The 22,288-nt window shown below is 33.9% G+C and overlaps 2 protein-coding genes across 2 annotated transcripts; both read left to right on the plus strand.

The window, feature by feature from the left end:
• Window positions 1-8,780: 8,780 nt before the first annotated feature.
• LOC133203116 (uncharacterized) lies at window positions 8,781-9,396 on the plus strand. The gene has a single exon (XM_061338964.1). The coding sequence runs from the start codon at window positions 8,806-8,808 to the stop codon at window positions 9,394-9,396; it is 591 nt and encodes a 196-aa protein (XP_061194948.1). The 5' UTR covers window positions 8,781-8,805.
• A 5,512-nt stretch (window positions 9,397-14,908) lies between these two features.
• On the plus strand, window positions 14,909-15,388 carry LOC133203117 (uncharacterized). Its single transcript, XM_061338965.1, has one exon. It carries the CDS (start codon window positions 14,909-14,911, stop codon window positions 15,386-15,388), a length of 480 nt encoding a protein of 159 aa, XP_061194949.1.
• Window positions 15,389-22,288: the final 6,900 nt, after the last annotated feature.

The following is a 22,288-nucleotide window of genomic DNA, read 5'->3' on the forward strand; positions in this document are numbered from 1 at the left end:
CACAAATACCTCATAAATAGAGGTATCCAACGTCTCTTTTTTCTAATTAAGTTATTCAATAATACAAATTTTACTGTTTGGAAAACATACTAGACTTTTGTTTTCCTCGAAAAATAAATACAGGTATCTCATGTATTGTATCTATTTCAATTTATACCATTTTCACCATTAACCAGGGAACTGCACGGATGAGATTTCATGTACCAATTTCTTGAATCTGTGGTATTTCTTCTGATAGAAGGGCTAGAGTTTTAATACAAATACTTACAATATTCCCACAGAAGGTGTTTATACCTTTTACCTGTGAGATTTGTTTCGATAAACATTTCACAATCTAATTTCGATGCTTGAAAAACAAGTGACTTTAAAACACGAAAGAGTTAAAAATACCTAACAAATACCCTAATTACCTTTGATTTCGAGATTTGCTTATTCATTTATACTGCTTACGAATATGTCACATACACATTAAAAGGCCAAAGTCACGTGTTATCAGTAATGTTCTTATTTTAAAAAAGAAAATGCTTTCATGATTATCTGATTTTCTAATTTCTGATTTGATTTATTATGAAAGAAATGTCAAATGTCTTGAATGTACGCCCCATATCCAGGAGTATTTAAACCAGCAGATATGCTTCATTATTTAAAAACTTTAGGTAACTAATCAACGTATTTCATATGTCACTTTTAAAATCTAAAAACTACCAAATCTGGTGAAATAAATAGAACACTTGGTTGAGATCCCAGACTATTGCATGGTAAAAATTATGCATAAGCGTACTATATGCTTTGATGAAGTGCCGAAAATATTCATTATACGTTTGAAACGGAATTGTTTTTATAGTATCTGTGTTTTAATGATTATTTTAATATATTACTAACAAACTCAATTTGTTAGCTTGATGGTAGAACCTACAATGTTTTGTCAATTAATAGAATCCTGAATGGCAGCAGCTTATAAAATATCTTGAGAATTAAGAAAAGCCTATCTAATATGTTTCAAACGTTTTCAACTAGCTGAACATATCGAAGATCATTAACTATATACATGGTACAAACCATCAATTGAGTAAAAAGTCGAACTCCCCTGTGTAAATATATATGTTATAATCTCCATGAATTTTTGATTCTTCTTCTCAGAAGATCTCTGGGTCCTCTAAGGAATCATAACATTAGAACACCATCCTTCCTTCGAATTAACATTCAACACCAACAGGGGATATAATAAGGAGGTTTGCTAAAGCTTAAAAAAGTAAAAAGTCCCTAATCATTACTTAATTACTTCAGTATTTCTTTGGTAAATTTTCCCATGGCGTTTAATGCAAATTACAAATTACAAATTCTGAGAAGAAATCGGGGGGGGGGGGGCATGCTGAAAGTAATGCATAATTAAGAATTACCACTGCCTTCAGGCAACTTTTACATGTATATAGATGTACTAGGATCTATCAATACAATTTCAAAATCATTTAGTTTGAATAATGAAAAAAAGAGGAATAATGTAAAAACTTCCAAACAGAAATAAAACAGTTTTTTTATAAACTATTTATGGTCCCTATATATACTATGCAAACGCAAACGGTTCGAAATACTAGTAAACATATATCATATGGCTACTAGGGTGACATACCAGAAAGTTTGCCCCAATGTGACAGGAAAGTCCTGGAGTGTTATGTCAACCGATTGGGAAAACATTCTGGTATAGTCACCTGAGAATCCATGTGGTATATTTTATATTACATTATTTTATATTACATTTTTACAGTCCCTGAAACGTTCTACTTTGCCATTTTTCTGTTCGTTCACCGTTCGTTCAGCGTGCCTTCACCACTCGTTCACAGTGTGTTAACCGTGCGCTCTCCGTTCACAGTTCTGCGTTCAGCGTTCACCATGCGCTTGCGTTTACTGTTCACAAACCTTCAGCGTTTGCTCTTCGTTCGTTTGTTCACTTAGCGTTCACCTTGCGTTCAGCGTTCATTTATCGTTTAGTCTTCATTGTCATTCGGAGCTCGGATATGAAAGGACTTATCTATTAAGGGAAAAAGAATGAGAATGCGAGCAGTTACGGGTTTTGAAATTTTATGAAAGACATATCGTGTTTAAAAAATATCATTTTATGAAAAAAAAACTTAATTATTATGTTATTTAATTTAATATGCAAAATAAATGTTGTAAGACAGTATATTTAATTAGAACGACACGAAAAGATTAAAATGAAAAAGACAATGTTCGGATACTTCAAGTGCAGCAACATTTTGTTGTTATATCAAAGACGACAAATCGTTGATAGAGACTAGGGCAGAGCTCGTTGCTAGAGGAAAGAATAGGTCTTCCGTTGGAGCTGCGGACAGGAAATAGTGACTTTGAGACAAGGACATGACACATTCTAAGGCGAGTGTGACAAGTCAACAGGAAATGCTATCTTCACCTCAAATGACCACATCTTTAGTGTTTTCAGGGGACCGTGTTAGCCCTAATCTCAGTTTGTAATATAAAAATCGAACTTTTTCGCCTGATTAGAGTTCTTTATCTGCACATTTCATTACTAAGAAAACACAGATCTCGAAACGTGCGACTCAATTATTAATACGTGTAACTTTCATGCACTTTTTGTTTGATACAAAACATGTGGTGTTTCGTAAACCCCCTTAAGCCGTCAAGCCAGCATGTGAGAAGCATGTGAAAAACGTGCAAATTTTTTGCAAAAGTGGTGAGAGAAAAGTTCGACTTTTGAAAAAGAAGCGTTTAAAATGTATGAAATTTAAATGCTTTGCTACTCTTCATTAGAAATTTTAGAGAGAGAGAGAGAGAGAGAGAGAGAGAGAGAGAGAGAGAGATTCTATACATTCCAGAAAAAAAATAACAAGAACGTTTGTTCTGAAAACGAATCGCCATGACATATACCTGTTGAATATATATATATATATATATATATATATATATATATATATATATATATATATATATATATATATATATATATATATATATATCAGCGTCAGAGTAGGCATTTATTCAAACAAAATTATGTCACACATAGACGTATCCAGTCCTTTTTTTCTAAGTAAGATATTAAATTACACAAATTTTACTGTTAGGAAAACATACTAGATCTGTATAAAATACAAAACAATGGATTTTCTTGGGATAAAAAAAAAAAAAAAAAAAAAAAAAAAAAAAAAAAAAAAAAAAAAAATAGGTTTCTCATGTATTGTGTCTATTTCAATTTATATACATTTTTTTCTTTAACCAGGAATCTGCACTGATGAGATTTTGTGTACCAATTTCTTGAATTTGTGGTATTTGTTTTGACAAAAAGCTAAGGTTTTATCACAAATGCTTGCAATATGCTCGATTTTGCCTACAGATGGTGTTTATGCCTTGCACTTGTGAGATTTGTTTCGATAAACATTCCACAATTTATCTTCGATGCCTGGAAAATACATGTATAAGACTTTAAAAACACACAGTAGTTTAAAATACCTAAAAAAAAACCCAAAATAATTCCCTTTGATTTCAAGGTTTGTATATGCATTATGCTGATTAAAAATATGTAAAACACGCATTTACATGTAACGCTTAAAGGCAAGTGTTATCAGCGATGATCTTATTTTGAAAAAGAAAATTTCCTTCATGAATTTCTGACTTTCTAATTTCAGATTTGATTTGATTATGAAAGAAAAGTCTGTTGAGAACAGTCGCAATTTCAAGAATTTTTATAGAAATTTAATGAATTGATTTAATTTTGTAAAATCTAGAATGTTCTACATGTTACCTGAATGATTGATCAAGAATTCTCTAGAATATGTGAGAATGTGATGACCTAAAATTTTGCAGAACTTTCTGTTTCTTGATGTTTCCTTCATAGTACAGTAAAACTTGTCTAATCTGGATGTTGTGTATTCCGGAACTTTGTCTAATACGATCTAAACTTGAACTCCCTTTCAGTAAATTTCATTGTTTAAAATGTTGTCTAATCCAGCCAATTTCTTTGGAACCAGTGGTTTCCGGATTAGACATGTTTTACTGTATATAAGTAACAGTTTTTGTGATCATAGATTAGATTGAAAAAAAGATTAAGTATATATCAGAAAGCATTCTGAATATCTTAGCTAATGTGGTATTGTGATTGTTAACCCTTGTGGATTTGTTATTTGCCTTTAATCGCCATAATAAATGACAAAGAAGATCTCCATGTGCTTGTGATTTGCCCCTTTGTTTGGTGCCGGGACCCGGAAATTGGAACCTGCAATCAAGAAATTGTCACGGAAAAGAACATGTCAACCTCATACTTGAAAGACTTTGTACAAAGTTCAAAAATTTACTTATGAAAGAAATAGTTAAAGGTAAGACATCCTTTTCTCCAGAAGCTGGAGAAGAGGATTTGACAACCAAGTTAAGGGAGATTCAATCTTCCTTAAGGCGGTTAAAGGACTTTGGTACATAACTCGAGGAATCGATGATAGAACTTTCCATTGCCTTAGAGGGCAAAGTTGACAACGAGTCTGGAATTGAAAAATTTTCTTTAACCAGATACTGGAAGATAGTCAAAAGCTGTTTGAATTGATCTCTCTGAAGTTTCAGAGCACTATGAAGAACTTCTACTACAAGAAAAAAAAGACTGGAGCAAATGGACATTCAATATTTGCAAACGGAAGCATCAGATGACTCAAGAATAGACCACATGAGAGATCTGCAGACACAAATGCAGCAACAACTTTTGAATTTCCATGAACTCCGAATTCTGGAATTGCACAGGAAAGAGAAGATTTGCAAAGAATAAGAATCTCCAGTAGTTAAACTTCCAAAGTTTGAACTACCTTCATTCAATGGAGATAAATCAAAATGGAAAGGACTCTGTGGCTCCTTTGAAGCTTCAGTGCACAAAACCCGAGGCTTTTAGATATTCAGAAGTTCAACTACTTGAAAAGTAAAATGGAAGGAACAGCAAAATCTGTTATTTCCGGCGTTATGCTCCCCCATGAAATTTATGATGTAGCTCTCTCAATATTGAAGGAACGATTCGGAGATGTGCAGTCTGTAATAAACAAACATTACACGGACCTTGTCAACATTAAGCCTGCACTCAATAACGCTTCTAGTGTCCGTAGATTATTGGATGGACTAGAAAAACATATGCGCATCTAGAAGACTTGGAACAGGATATAAATGAAGATGTCTTTGTTACAATGATAATAACAAAGTTACCAAAAGAAGCCCGATTACAATTAGAAATACAGAAAGGAAAGAAAGAAAAGAGGACTGTGCAAAAGCTGAGCTTATTTCTTGATAATTACATACACTGTAGTAGCCAGAGAGTCTACAGATATGGACAACTAGACTCTCATAAGAAACAACCTGCAAGAAAACTTCATTACCTGGAATGTCAATTGAAAGAAAACATACGAGGGTTGTTTGAAAAGTTCGTGGACTGATGTGATTAAATTAATACTATGTAGTCTATGCTTACAAAATTTTTATTGAACATAAAACAACAAAAGTTAAAGAAATGTTGAAAATTTTAGCTTGATACCTTGAATATTTACCAAATTATCATAAGATAAAAAAGACATTATATGATCACACGACGCTGTCGCCATTTAGTTTCATGACGTCATTGTTTTTCAATGTCCGCATTCTCTACTTCATACACTTATCTTGATGAGTTTTCTTGGAGTTAAGAAAAGATTTAAACCCGTCTTGTTTATATGATTTTACATTGTCATAAACAGCTGATTTCAATGCATATGATATTGTAAATAGATCTGAAATATGCTCACTTGATTATAACAGCATATTTGCTTGTCGGAGTTCAACATTTATCACACATGATCAACTCCACTTTTCGACATGACAAACTTCGAACACCCTTACTACAAATCGACATTAACTTTACATCTCTCGTCTCTCTTAATCTTTTTCGGCGTTTAAAAACAAGTACTCTGAATGCATTTTATTTTTCAGTAGCCCATTTAAATATTTCCTAAGTCTATGCCAGTTTTTCCAGAGGGTGAAACTTTATAGAATGTTGGAAAAAGAAACCCACCCACCCCTTTCTGACGTCATTACAACCCCAAAATTGTTTGGACATTTCATATAAATTTTACAATAAAATTTCATAGAACTTACAGAATGGGGTACAAATTGCAAATTTTATGGTACAATTGTGTCATACCACATGTGTGAATTAACAGGATTTTTGAATGACAAATGCTCATATCAAAAAAAAGAGTTTTTTCTAAGTTACATCTAGGTAGAAAAAACGTGATCTTCGAGGTTGCGCCGCCTGGACATTCCATTGCTTTCAAAAACTTCAACAATTTATTTAAAAATAAAACTAATGATGTATAGTTTATTATATAAATAAAAAAAGATGATGCTTATTGAACGTTAAAAAATTCATTGATGTATCTTAAGCGGTTTTAATTTTATGGCGCTAGTCCACGAACTTTCCGAACAACCCTCGTACATCTGCAGAAGCCTTAACAACATTATTTCAAGAATCACAAAGAAGAAACAAATATGAAAGCAAACACCCCATATGTATCTTCTGTGAACGAAATGATTGGAGTGATGAATGCAAAGAATTCAGGAAAAATGATGACGGAAAACAGAAAATCAGAGGAAGATCTTACATTTGTCTTAAGCCAGGTCACCTGAGCTGCAAAGTAGACAAACCGTGTGTCCATTGCCATCAGACTAAGAAACATCACCGAAGTCTCTGTAATAGGAAAATACAGCTTTTGAGAGAAACCTCACACTTTGTTGAAGCATCAGAGATTCATGATTCTGAGGCAGCTAACAATATACCAGAATCAGTCTACTGTCCTTAGGTACTATAATGCTAATGTAAACTGCAAGAATTGATGCATTAAATCTGAATGGATGAAGAGTTGACACTATTAAAATTCTGATGGACTCTGGGTCTCAGAGAACATATGCTATTGAGAAATTAGATTCAAGTTTGAATTTGCAGAGAAAAAGAACAGAAGAAATATCACTTATCACCTTTGAATCAACGAAACTGAAAATAGTAAAAACTCCAAATGCATATTTAAGAATTAAACTAAAGGAAGGGTACTGCATGAGAATTCATGCAAATGTTGTGCCTCAAATAAATGGGTCAATACAAGAAGACCGTTGCCAGCGAACATCACTGATAGGATACAGCACCAATGAAAACATTTACAATTTGCTGGTACTCTACCAAAAAATACAGAGAATTCAACCATAGACATCCTTACTGGGAATGACTATTATTTTGGTTTAGTATCATCAGAAAAAAATGAAGTTAACCATGGACTTAACTTACTCTCATCAAAGGTAGGATGGATTGTCACTACACAAAAGAAGATTTTGAGGCGTCCAGAGATCTTTTACATGAAATGCTGATTGTAAATGGAAGTAACCTAACAACAGAATGTTGTCTTCATTCCAATGTCAATCAATGTTTGCCCTTGAAGTCATCATTGGATGAGTACTGGAACTTGGAAACGATTGGAATCAAAGACCGGCCTCACTCACCAGATTATTACAAGGCTTTGAAAAACTTTACTGATACAATAAAACTTAGTCAATGGCAGATATCAAGTCAACCTGAGCTCCCAGAGAGCAGAAAACTTGCTTTTGGAAGATTAAAACCTTTAATTCAAAAACTAAAAAAGAATCCTTAGCTACTTCACAAACATGATGAAATAATTCAGGAGCAGTTCAAGCAAGGCATCATTGAGAAAGTGACGAAGAGCAGTGAAGTAAAGAATAGTGTCAAACACAAAATACCCAATCATGCTGTTATTGATCCAACAAAACATATCAAAAAAATACAGATCGTTTATGATGCATCAGCAAAGTAAAAACCAGAGTATAACAGCCTTAATGAATGTCGTTACAGAGGACCAGTGATGCTAAATGGTTTATGTTGATTGTTATTGAGATTTAGAATGAAAAACATTGCAATTATTGCTGACATAAAAAAGACATTTCTGCAGATTGAATTACAAGGAAAAAAACAGAGATGTGAGAAGATTCCTTTGGTTAAAGAATATTGACACTCCGACAACAGCAAATAATATTCAAGTGTATAGATTTACGAGAGTTCCATTTGGAGTTATATCAAGCCCTTTTCTGTTGGCTGCAACTTTAGATTACCATCTTGGAAACTATAACACCGCAACAGCTGAAAGCATAAAAGGTAACATCTACGTAGATAATGTTATCACTGGTGAAGAGTCTTTCTCAGAGGCTAGGAAACTATATACAGATGCTAAAGAAATCTCCAGTGTCATGTCAAGATAAATTTATGTTAATAAATTGTTTTAAATAAAGTTCGTTTAATTGAATCCTGTATTTGTTAAGTATTATATATGTTAGTATGTTTTGTTATTTCATTGTCAACCCCCCTTTTTTTGTTTATGTAATATGTTTCGTAATGCACCCCACCAGGGGCCTCTTTGTTTTTACCCAATCATTGTACAGTATTTTGTTTATATAAGTATTTACATAACGCACCCTGTCGGGGGCCTCTCGATTTTGTTTTCATCCAATAGCTGATCAGCATCTTTCATTATCATTTTTGTTTTGTCGAGAGTGGCTGTGTTTTCTATTGCTATTGATTTGGTTTCATTGATCCATATCTTAGGATTATTTACCTTTTTCCAGGTATTTAGATACTTTATTAGCATTAACTATAGTGTTTTGGTGAGTGTACACTCTCGACACGTTTGTATTTTGGATTATTTGTGCCTGTGTTTGTGTGGGAAATCTAGGTCATCCTGCCTATCATCACGTGACTTTATTTTGTAAACAATGGCACCGTTACATGTTCTTGTCATGGGACATTCATTCATACGGAGATTGAGAGACTATGTTTTCACAGATGGAGATAATACGAATTTAAGATTGCAAGGAGATCAATTCGAAGTGGAATTTCGCGCGGCGGGAGGTTTGACGATACATCGGATGGCTAGTGATGGACGTTTTACTTCATTTGAGAGAATCCCGGACATTGTGTTCCTTCAGATCGGTGGAAACGACCTTGACAATGGAAGAGATGTTAAAACTGTTACGAGAGACATTATAAGTTACGGAAATTTCCTTGTGAAAGGATGTAGCGTTCAGTCAGTCATTATTGGACAGGTTATTTGGAGAAAAAGGACCAATAGTTACAACGCTAAAGTGATAGAACTTAACAATGCATTAAAACATTGGGTTCAACAACATGCGGATGCAAACATTATATTCCATCACCACCATGGTTTCTGGTCTTCTAATTTTGACTTCCTGTCCAGTGACGGTGTCCATATAAAGTGTTCCCACACTGACAAGAGGCACATGCACAAATACATGCAAAGTGTCAAGAGAGCTATTCTGAGAGCGGCTAATCGTCTCCCTGGGTAATCGTTTTACATTTTCTTTTAAATTAGTCTTGGTACATTTCTTTTGTTTTTGTTAGTATAAGAATTTATGTACCTTGACAATTTTTCTTTTACATCTCTATGTCAGGTCCTGTACTTTGTACCCTTTAAAATTTGTGATCAAACTCTTGTTAAAATGGGGTGTAATAGTGCAATTTAAGGTACTTAACCTGTACTTAACCCATTTGTTTACTGCAAATTTTCTTTATTTGGGTACTCAGTACTTCTGTTATGGACCTTTTTCTTTTCTTTCCATTTGGAAACAAACCTCTTTTATTATCTTGCAAGCACTGAAATAGATCCTCTGTATGCCATTTCTTGAATATACAATCTTGACTTGGGGACACTATTATATTTCAAAAAAAAAAAAAAAAAAAAAAAAAAAACCATTGGGTACATTTTAAGAATCTAGAAATGGTGCTCTTATTGAATAACATTATTTTCAGAGAGTTCAGAGATGCCAAGAAAGAGGAAAGAAGCAGATGTTCCAGATGGACTGCCCGAGGCAACCACTGGAGCAGGTGATACCAGTGAACCAGCACCTAAGAGGCCACGCAATTCGCCAGGATCGAAAACTGCTGACATTGACTATGATAAATTGGCCGATGCCATCTTGAGGAAACAAAAATTTGGTCCAAGTCCAATTCAAACACAAACAGTCTTGGCTGATGTTGTAGACCAACCGGCTGCATGTTCCTCAGGATCTAGTATTACACCACTTCAACAGGATGAAGAAATTAGTAACTTTGTGCATGATTCAAATTCAAACATGTTAAATAAGGAAACAGCCCAGTCTTCTTTCTTACTGGCATTAGACCAATTATTTGGAGGTGAGTCCCTCTCAGTAGGGGATAAGTCTTTGTTGAGCAGTGTTGCTCCTTTGCATCTTTCTGCAGGGATACCATTAGGTGCAACAATCACCCAAAGAGTGAAACAAAAGATCTGGAATAATAAATTTGTAGATATGGTATCATTATTACCTGATTTTCAGGAGGAAAAACTATCCCTGCAGGTAGAGCAAGGTAGCATCACTGTCGCTTCACAAGGGGCAAAGAAAAATCCATTGAATATATATCAATGGACAAATGCATTTCTAACCTTTACCTCCATTTATCTGGAACATAAACCAGATGAGGCTCCTCATTTGCTTAAGTACATGGCCACAATCCGCCAGATTCATGCTACCAATGGTGATGTAGCTTGGCGGTATTATGACGAAAATTTTAGGAAACTACGAGAGTTTACCTCTCTCCCTTGGCAACAACCCCTGGGAGAACTCATGGTCAGGGCATCAACGATACCAAAATCTTTCACACACAATTTTCGCTCCTCATATAAATCTCAAAGGGGACAGCCCTTTCGTGGAAGACCATGCTATGCCTACAACAATGGCCAACCTTGTATGTCCTCCCCATGTTCATTTAAACACATCTGCCTTTATTGTAAAGACCCCCACCCCAGATTTCAATGCACAAAGGCCAAAAGCATTCCTCAATCAATCAGTGGTCAATCAACAAAAGCCCAACCCAACAATCAAAAAACAAGGCCTTCCCAGCCCAGTAAACCCTTGTCGGCTCAGTGAATACCTGATAGATTATGACCCAGTCTTGAGACAATATCTTATTGAGGGTTTTTCTCAGGGTTTTCATTTAGGTTGTTTATCATGTCCAGCTTCTAGATCATGTAAGAATCATTCATCTACTCAAAGACACTTTGAACATGTGAAAGAAAAATTACAACATGAACTGAATCTAGGTCGAATCCAGGGCCCCTTTAAAGAATTACCATTCCCTAATTTGGTTTGTTCTCCATTAGGTGTAGTGCCTAAATCTACCCCAGGTAAATTCAGGTTAATACATGATCTTTCTTTTCCGTCACATGATTCCGTTAATTCACATATTCCTGATGAAGAGGCCAAGGTTCAGTATGATACCATCCATTCAGTTATAGAATTAGTCAAAAAGTTTGGAAAAAATTGCCTGATGGCAAAAACAGATATAGAAGATGCTTTCCGCATCATTCCTATTCACCCTGAATGCTATAAATTGTTAGGGATCTTTTGGGATGGGGAATTTTATTACGATAGGTATTTGCCTATGGGAGCTAGAAGTAGTTGTAAAATTTTTTAAACTTTCAGTAGTGCCTTGCAGTGGATTATGCTTACTAAATTTGGAGCAGGTGGTATGTCACATATGATAGATGATTTCTTCTTTATCGGTGCAAAAGGTTCCAAGGATTGTGATCGAGATTTAAAACAGTTTATTTCCTTATGTTCAGAAATTGGTGTACCAATCAAACATGATAAAACTGTTTTACCATCTACAGTTATAACAATCTATGGCATAGAGATAGATTCAGAAGCTATGGAATGTAGATTACCTATGGATAAGGTGGAAAAGATTCGCAGTCAGTTACAAACCTTTTCAAAAAGGAAGAAAGTAACTCTGACAGAGTTACGATCATTACTGGGTTTGCTAAATTTTGCTTCTTCTGTTATTTGTCCTGGTAGGGCCTTTTTAAGACGCCTTACGGATCTTACAAAAGGTACACCTAAGCCTCACTATTTCAAGGTTAGACTCAACAAGGAAGCAAGGTTAGATATCAAAGCTTGGCTTATGTTCATTGAAAATTTCAATAATAAGTCTGTTTTCAAAGAAGACAATTTTGTTTCTTCTGATCATTTGAAGTTGTATACTGATGCATCAGGATCTCTGGGGTTTGCTGGTGTGTTGGGAGCAAAGTGGTTTGCAAGTGAATGGCCCTCTGAATTTTGTGATCTACAAATTGCTATCAAAGAATTATTCCCAATTGTACTAGCTTTAGAAGTGTGGGGAGATATTCTGGAGAATAGGAATGTATTATTTCTCACTGATAATGCTGCAGTGGCTTGTGTAATAAATAAACAATCATCAAAAGAACCAATTATCATGCGGTTAATTAGAAGACTTGTTGTCGTATGCATGTGCAAGAATATTCATTTCAAAGCACAGCACATTCCAGGAAAAGTAAACGTAGTTGCTGATGGTTTATCTCGACTTAAATTTCAGGAGGTACGACGAACAGCTCCTTGGTTGGATCTCAAAGCAACTCCAATTCCACCAGAGCTAATGACCATTTGAGTAAGGAATCCATGATGCTTTTACGTAGTTCCCTTTCTCAAGCTACGAAGAAATCTTATGCCAAAAGCTGGAAGTTATTAATTGAGTTTCAAAAATCTTTCAGTATTGATTTAATATTTCCTGTCTTGCCAGTTATTTTAGCAAACTTTATTGGTCACCTTCACTCATCAGGAGTTAGCCCTTCTTCAATAGCCTCTCATTGTTCAGCTATTAGTTTTGTTCACAAGTTACTAAATGGTCTCGATCCATGTCAGTCCTTTCTTGTCAAGAAATTGCTTAAGGGCTCAAGATCATCTACACGTAATATCTCACCTGATTCACGCCTACCCATCACGCATGCAATCCTTGAAAAATTAGTAGAAAAATTAAGCGTGTCAGTCCCTGATCCCCATTCGAGGTTATTGTTAAAATCCCTTTTCCTACTTGCATATCATGCATTCATGCGTCTTGGTGAATTAGTACCAAAATCAAAGGCACAAGTGGAAAAGGTAATTCAATACAATGACATTTCTTTTGATACTGAGAAATCCATGTTGATAACACTCAAACATCACAAATCACATGACAGTCCCTTACCCACATCACTGCATGTTTATGCCAGTGGAAATTCAAAATTTTGTCCTGTTCAACTCATGAAATCATATTTGGCAACTTTTGCACATACTAAGGGCCCCCTTTTTCAATTCAAATCAGGCTTGCCTGTATCTTACTACTTTGTTTCAAATAATCTTAGTCACACAATTGGTCTTTGCGGCTTAAATCCAAGACATTACAAAGGTCACAGCTTTAGGATAGGTGCTGCGACAGATGCAGCAGCTAAGGGTTTATCAGATACTACCATTCAGAAATTAGGTCGTTGGAAATCCAATGCTTTTCAAAGATACATCAGATTTCCAGCACATTGAACATGTTGTAGGGAAAAATTTATGAAAAGTTGTTGTGTATGTTATCTGAAGGAACTTTGTTAGTGGGCAGCATATGGTTGCACTAGCAACAAAGGACATATTGTAAATGTGTTTCCCCTTGGTTATGTCTCATTCAGTGCAGCGGTCAGCAGTTGGTTGCGCTGCAGAATGCCATGGTATATGTATATGTAAATTTCTTTGTTAAAAGCAGTGGTCAGCAGTTGGTTGCACTGCAGAATGTTATGATGTGTGTATATGTAATTTTCTTATTCTCTAACAATACCTGTTTTTGTTCAAAGCAGTGGTCAGCAGTTGGTTGCACTGCAGAATATTATTTAAAAACTTATTTGGATAGGATTTATCAACACTCTGATTAATAGTTTACATTTTATTTCTTTGGTGGTACATTTACATATGACACTTCTAGTCCGGTTCCCTTCCTTTTTTTTTATAATTTATTTCTAGTCACCATATTTAGTAGCATAATATGACCTTTTTTAGCCCTTTTTGGCTTGTATTGTTACCACACATGCTCATTCTTGTATATATTTATATAGATTATTATGTTTTTAAAGATTAGACTGGGCTGTTTCCATCTTCGACGACAGTAATTTTATATTTCTTGAATACATTGCAATGTTTTGTTTTTCCTTTTTCTTATTTCCAACTGCCTTCATTTCGGGTGGCCTTCAAGGTTTCACCTTGTCGATGTCAAGGTTTCACCTTGTCTGTGGCAGAATTTTTGGCCACCTTTTTTTGCTTTTGTTTTATCATCTAGTTCTGGGAGGCCATTTCAGTGTATAATGTTTGTTGTAATTATGTAATATGTACTCATTTTGGACTGTTTTACCTATAATGTATATTACAGGAAATATTGGTTTTTGGCCTCCCAGTAATTTTTTATAATGTGGATTGTTATCGTCATTTTTAATAAATGACATTTTTGGAATCACAAAAACTGTTCTGTTTTCTTTTGGCAAAAAACTAGCTTCACTGAAGGCAGTTTGCTTGGATTGAAAGAAGTTTTACTTAAATAAACTTACGAGATTGAGCACTTAACTCCAAAGACTTTAGTAAGTGTATTCCTCTAGCTGATCAAGCGAAGAGAGGAACCATGAAAAAAAAAAATCTTGGTTTATCTCGGAAACTTTCTGAGGACTCCATATTTATAAACAGTCAAAGAGATGAAACTCAAATTCCACCTATCACCAAAAGGAAAGTCCTTTAAAGATTTTTGATCCACTTGGAATCTTCACACCAGTTATTTCGAGAACAAAGTTGTTTCTACAAACATTATTGAACCAAAAGAAAGAGCGGGATGAAGAATTGACCAAAGAAGATATTCAACACTGGGAAAATATATCTTAAGATTTTGATGATATTCCCAGTTGCCATATTCCTCGTTTTATTGGAATTTCTGGTACAGTGACATATAATTGAATGTGCTTTTTTGACGCATCAACTAAAGCGTATGCCTGTTCGGTCTATTTACACCAAAGCAACAATGAAAGAACTACAGTCAACCTGCTTCTTTCAGAAAACTCGATTAGTGCCACGCAAGAAAATAACACTACCTAGATTGAAACTGTTAGCTGTTGTCATTGGAGTCCGATGCGTACACTTTGTTGAACAGAAACTTAAATTAACTAGCACAGAAAAGATTCTTTTAACCAAATACCAGTGTGCACTGCATTTGATTAGAATGAAGAAACCTCTAACAACTTCTGTGAAAAACAAAGTAAAAGGAATCAGAAACAATAAAAATATCAATTTTCAATATGTATCTACAAAAGATAATACAGCTGATATTGCAATCAGAGGGACAACAGTTACAACTCTTCAAGAATTTGAACAATGGTGGAATGGTCCAGAATGGTTAAATAAAAGAAGAGATGACTGGCCTTCATGGACAGAACTTTCTATTCCTAGATGTTTCCTTCATAGGATATAAGTGACAGTTTTTGTGATTATAGATTTGATTGGAAAAAAAAAATAAAGTATATATCAGAAAGCATTCTGAATATCTTAGCCATTGTAGTATTGTGATTTTTAATCCTTGTGGATTTATTTTTTGCCTTTAATCGCCATAGTAAATGATAAAAAAGATTTCCGTGTGCGTGTGATTTGCCACAAAGTCAAATGTCTTGAATGTAAGCCTCATATCCAAAAGAATTTAAACCAGCCGATATACTTCATAATTTAAAAACTTCAGGTAACTAATCAACTTATTTCATATGTCACTTTCAAAATCTAAAGACTACTAAATATGGTGAAATGGATAAAAGCTTTGAGAACCTAGGCAATTGCATGGTAAAAACTATGTATAAATGTCCTATACGCTTTGAAGACTTGTTAAAAATATTATTTTTTAAAGTTGTTTTTTTTAATATGATCTGTGTTTTAATGATCATTTAAAATGTATTACAAACTAACCCAATTTGTTAACCTGATGGTAGAATCTACTTTGTTTTGTCGATTAATAGAACCCTGAATGACAATTGCTTATGAAATAACTTGAGAATTAGGAAAAACCGATGTAAAATGTTTCAAACGTTTTGAACTAATTGAATATATCACAGATCATAAACTATTAACATGGTGCAAACCATCAAATGAGTGGGAGGTCGAACTCCCCTGTGTAAATAAATATGTAACAAACTCCATGAGTTTTTGATGTCAATTCTCAGAAGATGTCAGGGTCATTTAAGGAAATATATAACGCTAGGACATCATCCTTCCTTCAAATTTACATTCAATATCAAATGGAGATATACTATGGAGGTTTGCTAAAGCTAAAAAAGGTAAAAAAAAAAAAAAAAGGCTAATTATCAATCCCAACTTACTCCATTATTTCTTTGGAACAAATTATCATATAATGATGTTTTAAGGCAAATTACAAATTCATAGAAGAAATGTGTATTTTAAGGCCTGGTTTGCTTCTCATGATACCTCCACATCATTCTCAAAAGTCCGTCAATTGTTTCTCAAAAGTAATCAATGTGTTTTTTGTCTGTGCCATGTTGTAAGTTATGCATAATTAAGAATTACCAATGCCTTCAGACATCTATATAAATAGATGTATTACACTCTACTACTACAATTTCAAAAACATTTAGTATGAATAAAGAAATGAAGAAAAAAAATGCATAAAATATCAAACAGAAGTGAAACATTTTATTATATAGTCCATTAATAGTCCCTTTATATATATTTTTACAAATGCAAATGGTTCATAACACTACATATTCACTGGATTAAATGTATTCACCGGAGGGTCAGTTCGCATTCACCATCTCTTATAAAACATTCTTGTAAACATTAAAAAAAAAGAATGAAATAGATTGATCAACTCGTCTTTTTTTCCTACACTGCGCGTCCACAGAGCACAGCAAGATCATACTTGGTGAATACACGGGCAGTATGACTTCGTAAAAACAGGTCATAATCAGCACATGGTTGGGGTATTTTGGGAAATAGGAACACAGAAATTATTTTTGCACGGTTGATGACAGAAATCCTCTGTAGGTATATCTTATATCGCTTATTAAGCTATCGTGTGACGTTATATTTTTTTTCTCTACTCAAGAAATGTAAACATGACACCTTTTTTATCATGCTTAAGTCTTATTTAACGATGTCCTGCGCAATACTGAGGTAAGCTCCAACTTTAGATATTGTGCAGTGTGATAAAAGAAACTTGCTTTTTAAAACTTTAATCCCTATTTATATTCTAAAATATTTTAAAACATGCATGTCCATATAAATATTAATTTTATCTTTGCATAAAAATAACCATGTTAATTATGGACAGAATAATTGGCCCATAAACAAAGAGAATCAAACCTCCACTTAGACACTGTCGGGCATGGCATTTGTCAATCAATATCTCTGAAATAAGGTAAAAAAACTAATTTTATACTTAGTAACTGTTTTAGGATATGTGGGACAAACTAAATTATTGCTGCAATGTATACAAAATATGAAAAAAAAAAGCAATGAAAGAATTTTTTTCAGCCCAGGGTCATTCTTCCCCTTAAATGTTGCTTCTGGTGACTTGATTTTTGTTTGGATTTAAAAATTTCAGATGCTTATTCAAAATACATCGAATTGGCTTGTTCAAACGTTCATTCGTCCGCAATTATCGCAGTAAACTATAAATAGTTTGCTAGCCGATAAATCTCTATTGTCTATGCAATTTAGAAATATAAGTACATGAACAAATTTGTATAAATTGTCAATCTAAAAAAAAAAAAAAAAAGAATGACATCATTTGTAAAAATCAATCCATTTGGCAAGAAATAACTTGTAGTTACACAAACTATTTTCAAATTCAATGATACTGCAAGAACATTTCATCCAATTATGATGAAGACATTTTAGTTTCTTCACATTATCTAAAAACAAATCACAATTAACGTTTGCTGTAGCAGAACATGCAATAAACATATTGTAGATTCCTTATTTAACGCGAGTACTTAAATCGCGTAATTTTCATAGAAGGTCAAATCGCGAGAACAATAATTCGCGAGTGGACGATTGATCTGGAGATTTTACATACATTTAAGCACCATAAAAATAAAAAAGTAAGTGATTTTATTTCGCCAGTGCTGCTTCTAGCGAAATGTCATAATAATTTATTCCTCGCGTAAATTTAGGAATCTCTTATTGTTCAATAGTCTTTGAACATGTTGAATGCAATTATTATGAAAAAGTTCAGTCTTTTTATTTTATATATTTTTTTTTTACAATATTAAAACATGAGAACAACAATAACCCATATTCAGTCAAGTGAATTTAATACGAAGACTGTAGTTATGACAAATACAGATACATGCTTGTAAATTTCAGATGACCACACATTTCCAGTGTTGTCTATTCTTCATAATATAATATTACTGTTATTTAAAGTCAGTAGGTGATGTATCATTTTCTTTCAGCTCATCATTGCGTCTTTTAGAAGACATAAATACCCTAATCAAGTCTATCATTTCCCTTTGATTTGCAAGAATTTGTGTAAAGACATTCTCTTTGCATTTATCGCCAGAATATCCAGGTTCACAAACCCCATAACAGGATCCGGTCACGTGATGACACGGTCCATAACCTTTACAGTAACCACATTGTTCTTGACATTCTAAGCCATACCAGCCATGGCTGCATGCTGAATATAAAGTGGAAAAGAAACATAAAAACCAAAACTTGAATACTACGAAATCGTATCAGATGTAAAACATTTTTTTATTAGAATAATGAAAATGTAGAACGCAGATTTGCAACTTTCTGCACAATCGCCTGAGGTATAGTCATTGATTTCAGAGTATATTCATGAATTTTATACAAATGAATATTTTCCATTTACTTCTGTTGCACAATGGTCCCCGATAGCCAGCATCACATCCATGAAAACAGGATCCGTTCAGTGGATGACATTGAACTGACCTAAGGCATTGACCACATTGCAAGGTACAATCCTTTCCATAAAATCCACCATCACATTCTGATACGATTGTATTAAAGAAAGAATAAAAATATGATAAAAAATGTATTCATTTTGATCTGCGCTATACGTTACTATTTGTAAAGAAGTAGACATGAAATGAAAGATACACGCCTTTTAAAAAATAACGTCATTCAATTTAAGTTTGAAAATTGACCACGCAGCACAAATTTGCATACTATGAAGAAATGGACGGAATTATCGATAGCACAATAAATATTCTTTAAAACTGAACTGATTCTTGTCAAACAATGGACCTATACTTACGTAATTTGTTGAATAAAGTTCTGGGATTATTTTAACATACGTCACCTTAATTAATTTTAAAATTCAATTGCAATAAATATGTAGATGTGAAATGTTTCCGAGGAACCTTGAATAGTTGTATCGATATAATTCATGTAAGTTATCTAAAATGGCTCATGTAAGCCATAGAGAAAAAGTCTTAATTATAAATTCAGGAATCGGATACATTAGAGAGGTTTAGCAAACCAACGCCTACCTGCACGCGTACTTGTTTATCACCGAGTATACGTAAGTACGAAATTGTAGCTTATATTTTCTTATTTAATGTTTATTTCAAAGAAAGGTAATGATTTTCGAAAACTAGAAGATATAATGCGGATATTGATAGAAAGAACTAAATGTTTCTCATTGAAACAAAATATTTTATTGAGTGTCAAGTGCGCTTCTCTTGACTATCAACTTATCAAACCTTTCTCTTACAAATCAAGTTGATGACAACTTAAAAAAAAAAACATTTTCGTTAAAAATCTATATGTATGCATAAATATGTTCAAATTAGAAATATAAACTTTACAAATAATATATTTTAATTCTTGGAAGAGAGAAGAGAGAAAGCCTGGGCCGGAGGAAGGTGGGATGGCGTGAAATTGAAATAAAAAAAATGTCACTGTATTTCTTTTCAGTTTTGAAACATATCTGAGTGTAAAAAAGTAAATAAGATTTTCCGAGAGGGATTATTTATTGCTTTTGAGAGAAGTTTTGGCCATAAAAACCCTTTAAAGATAGAGCAAAGTAGACTGACGTCAACAACGCTATTAGCAGGGGTGGCTTCGATGTAGATTGCGGGAAAGTCAGAGAGATCCAGCCTTTTGATACAACACCATAGAAGAAAGAGTGCAGAAATCAGGAAAAAAATATAAAATTTATGACATTTTGGATTAATTCCCAATTTGATTTTTTTTTAATTGCATACATTTTGCATATAACTTGTACATGGTAATAGATTTATATGCTGTTAGGTTTAAATAAATCACAATGCTGCTTGTTGTAAAAATATTTCAAAGTAATTAATCCATTATCAAAATGATCATGATCAGTGCAGTAGTAACATCATTTGAAAAATAAAAAAAAAGCGGGGGGGGGGGGGGCGTTATTCTGAAAAAGTCAAAAAGGGGATTTGTATATTAGTACAGATTTAGATATATTTTATTTAAGAATCACGTACTGCGTTCAATCAGAAAATCTGAACAATGCCATTGTTTGTTCTGAAATTCACTACGTTGCTCATAATCTATGATCAGACAGAAATATTTATCGATTTATACATGATTAAACATGACTTTTAGATTCAGTATAATATAATATTTTATCTTTTTTTCTAACTTAAATCAGGAGTTGTTGAAGAATATGACGAGAAATCAATAATAGACACGTTTTGGAATTAAAAGAGGAGGAAGAAAGAATAAAAGAATGTGAGAAAGAGAAGAGGCTGTCGATGATCGAAAAGGCAAGGGTATTCGAAAACGAACCCTTGAAAATTTAAGCAAAGGTGAGGTAAAAATGCTTTAGTTATAACTTGTTGTTCCTATTTAATTTGTGTTTATCAAGATTCCAATTTCATTCAAATCAGTAATTTAAAAAAGTGAGGAGATCTAGAATCTTAGAAAAAATTACATGTAGTAAATTAAAAAAAAAGGAGTTGTTTTTAGTTTCAATTAATTTGAAAATTAACGGTAAAAGAATTCAAAGTCATCTCTTTGATTTTAGTGAGATAATTGAATTTTTGAATTCATACATGTATTTCATTCATTTAGACGCAGATCAAAGTGACCAAGCTCCGAAAAAAAGAAATTCTACAACAAATATTATGGAATACTTGCAGAAACTCCTATCAAGAAAGCAGATATAAGAAGGAGGAACTTCGAGAGGCGAAGAGCATAAACTTCAGAGAGAACGATTCGAGCTGGAGAGAGACGAAAGGAGAGAAAGAGTAGAACGGAGACAAAGGAAAAGGCCCTTATGTTACATCTTATCCAGAAAGTTTTGAATCAAAAATAAATTTCGTTTATAACAAATTCAAATTTCAATCAATAAATATCAATTTGAATACAAGATAAATAAATCATATATATGCCTGAAGTTTCTTCTTGTACATTTTTCTTTACTGTGCGTCTCTTACATTTGAATTAAAATATTTCACAACAGTCAATGATGTAGATATTCTTCAAGGGAGGGTGGATTCAGACCCAGAAAGCAATCCAGTTTCGCTCCCATACAAGCATGTATAACAATTGGTCAGTGAGATTGCAACTTTATATTATTTTCTAACAGGCTGAAGATAGAGTTTGTGGTTTTTCTTGTAGTACGAGAAAAGCAAACAGACTTAACAGTTTCCCCAATCCCCACTCCACACAAATTCGAATGGCTGACATGCGCCTGTTAAAACGTGCTTGGTTAGCAGAAAGAAAAGCACATTTAAAGGGTGGTACGATGTATGGTGTTAAAGGATATGCTGGATACCCCAAAACACAATAGGCTCAATTGTTAGGAGTTGTCATATTTCTGTGCCTATCGATTTCCGACCCATTTTTCCCTCAGCAAACCAGCATCGTGTCGTCTTCCTTCCACTGGGCCATAAAGTGGGCAATTATTCTAGTAGGGGCCATGACACTTTGAAATTTTAAGCCATGGACACGTTTGTTGCCATTGTAAACAATTCTCTTGTTGTGCGCTGGACGACATTTTAGACGAACAGTACCTTCGATGAAACCCAAGCAGTTTTCCAGAGGAGGAATTTTATATCGAATAACGGTAGCCATGACTTGAAGCTCTGCAAGTGACAACCAGGTGTATCGAGAAGATTGGCATAATTGTCGTATATGTAATCAAGTGCTCTATTGAAACAGTACCTTCGATGAAACCCAAGCAGTTTTCCAGAGGAGGAATTTTATATCGAATAACGGTAGCCATGACTTGAAGCTCTGCAAGTGACAACCAGGTGTATCGAGAAGATTGGCATAATTGTCGTATATGTAATCAAGTGCTCTATTGAATATGTTTGAAAGTTCATATTTTGTTCTACCAAACAACGGGGATAGGTCCTCCAGG

This window comes from Saccostrea echinata, unplaced genomic scaffold, assembly GCF_033153115.1.
Source record: "Saccostrea echinata isolate AGI-Se365-2 ecotype Australia unplaced genomic scaffold, CSIRO_AGI_Sech_v1 ptg000048l, whole genome shotgun sequence".
Lineage (NCBI taxonomy): Eukaryota > Metazoa > Mollusca > Bivalvia > Ostreida > Ostreidae > Saccostrea > Saccostrea echinata.